The 1,846-nt window shown below is 31.9% G+C and overlaps 1 protein-coding gene across 1 annotated transcript; it reads left to right on the forward strand.

The window, feature by feature from the left end:
• Window positions 1-581: 581 nt before the first annotated feature.
• Window positions 582-1,846, forward strand: LOC116418306. The gene is made up of 5 exons (XM_031933373.1): window positions 582-744; window positions 827-988; window positions 1,097-1,253; window positions 1,348-1,433; window positions 1,537-1,846. The coding sequence occupies exons 1-5, from the start codon at window positions 670-672 to the stop codon at window positions 1,801-1,803; spliced, it is 747 nt and encodes a 248-aa protein (XP_031789233.1). The 5' UTR covers window positions 582-669; the 3' UTR covers window positions 1,804-1,846.

Genomic DNA, 1,846 nt, shown 5'->3' on the forward strand with positions numbered 1-1,846 from the left:
TACACGTCGCGCCATCTATTGGTCAACTGCGATTTTGTACATTGAGACGAGCTCACGCGAGAGCTGACGAACCGCGCATGTCTCGCGCTATACTCTAATCGCCTATTACGTATTATATCATATTCCGTGTGTAGAGCAGACTATGCTGTACTCTACAATACACTCTCTCTCTTGCCTGTAAGACTCCGATGTGAGCAGACGTGCCGCCGACTAGGCTCTCAAGCCTTTTACAATATACTAAACAATAAATTAACCTCAAGTTGTTGTTTATTGATCCAACCTTTTTCATCAGAAAGAAAGTAAAATGCATTATTCATGCACTTGGAGGTACTAGACCTTACATCTTTAACATAAATTAATGTCGTAATCATCAATTTTTTGTAAATATTACATAAATTATATGTATACTTGATAGCATCTGAAAAGGAACTTAACAGCACGGGGAGAGTACGCCTTCCATCATCAAAAGTAATGCAGTCATGTTCTGAGTCTGATTCAAATAAAAAGCAGTCAGGAAAGGTATTAGCTTGTAAACTTAATAATAAAAGCTGCTATATTGACAATTTCTTTGATCGTTAATTTAAAAAAAAAATGAAGTTATCTAAGTTTAACGCTGTTCAGCATAGATTTTTTTTACTAATTTATAAATATTTATTATAGTTGATCAAAATGAAGGAAAACGTTACCTTAGCAAAGCATGTACGATTGATAACTGATATCAATCAAAAACGACAAGCATTAACTGTATGTATATTGCAATGCAACAACCTCATAATATGCGTGTAAAATATGTTTCATATTTGATATAATCTTTTTTACTACGTAGCACAAAAGTTTCAATGAGATTTATCCTGAAGATCAATCTCCAAATTCAAAGGATCAGAACAAAGAATTGGCGACCAAAACACATTCCTCACAACCTCCAATGGAAAATCCAATGGAAAATTTAGCGATTAATGAAAATGCATTTGAGCATCTTGTAAATGAGGTAGTAAAATTTTATACATTTCCATTTCTACTTTAATAAAATATTTACAAAATCTCAACTTAATTAATTATAATTATATCGTGTCATTATCATTTTATTATTTTATAGAGGAATACGCCAGGAACGCAGGATAGCAAGACATTGACTGATGTGTTTAACCAACAAGCAAAAATATTGGAAAACCAAGACGCTATGAAAGCTCAGTTGTCAGAGATTTTCCAAACGGAAAAAGGGTTGTTGACATTTTGTCAAGATCTATGTGAAAGTACTAAATATAATTACTAAATATAGTTTTAACCTTTTTTCAATATTTATAATGTAAAATTATAATGAATTAACAATATTATCTTAAATTACAGATAAAGTCAACTTATCAAACATGGAAGCACTTGGTCTGCGACAAGGTGTCAGTACTTTCAGGATCAACGAAAGCAATCAAGAAGAGGTAACTAGCTATATTTAAGATAATGCTCTCATTTATACTATCTAAAAAATTTGACACTTTTACATTTAATGAAATTTGTTTTAAAAAAATTCTTTATTTTCAGATTCATTTGGGAAGAGGTGTTTGGCTTCTAAAAGAAAAATATGATACAGCTGAAAGAAATGCTGTTGGCACATTTGCTAAGTTCGTTAGAAATTTGGCTGTCGCAGTATTTGGGAAAGAAACCTTAGCTCAAAGTTCCGTATCAGGAAAGTCAGGTCCTCGATCACAAGACAAAGATAACGAAGGAGGTAGACTAGCACTGTCTTCGACAAAATTACTTGCACTAAATGGTATGTATATAAAAATTGTACATGCACGTGTTAAATAATGTATAAAAATGTAAAATTATTGTGTTTATTTACAGATATTTG

This window comes from Nasonia vitripennis, unplaced genomic scaffold, assembly GCF_009193385.2.
Source record: "Nasonia vitripennis strain AsymCx unplaced genomic scaffold, Nvit_psr_1.1 unplaced0158, whole genome shotgun sequence".
Taxonomy (NCBI): Eukaryota; Metazoa; Arthropoda; class Insecta; order Hymenoptera; family Pteromalidae; genus Nasonia; species Nasonia vitripennis.

Bases quoted from the DNA above. Each gene is read 5' to 3' on its own strand.
- LOC116418306 (XM_031933373.1), top strand. From the start codon at position 670: ATGAAGGAAAACGTTACCTTAGCAAAGCATGTACGATTGATAACTGAT. The intron at 745-826 runs GTATGTATATTG...TTTACTACGTAG, and splicing joins AAAAACGACAAGCATTAACT to CACAAAAGTTTCAATGAGAT. The intron at 1,434-1,536 runs GTAACTAGCTAT...CTTTATTTTCAG, and splicing joins ACGAAAGCAATCAAGAAGAG to ATTCATTTGGGAAGAGGTGT.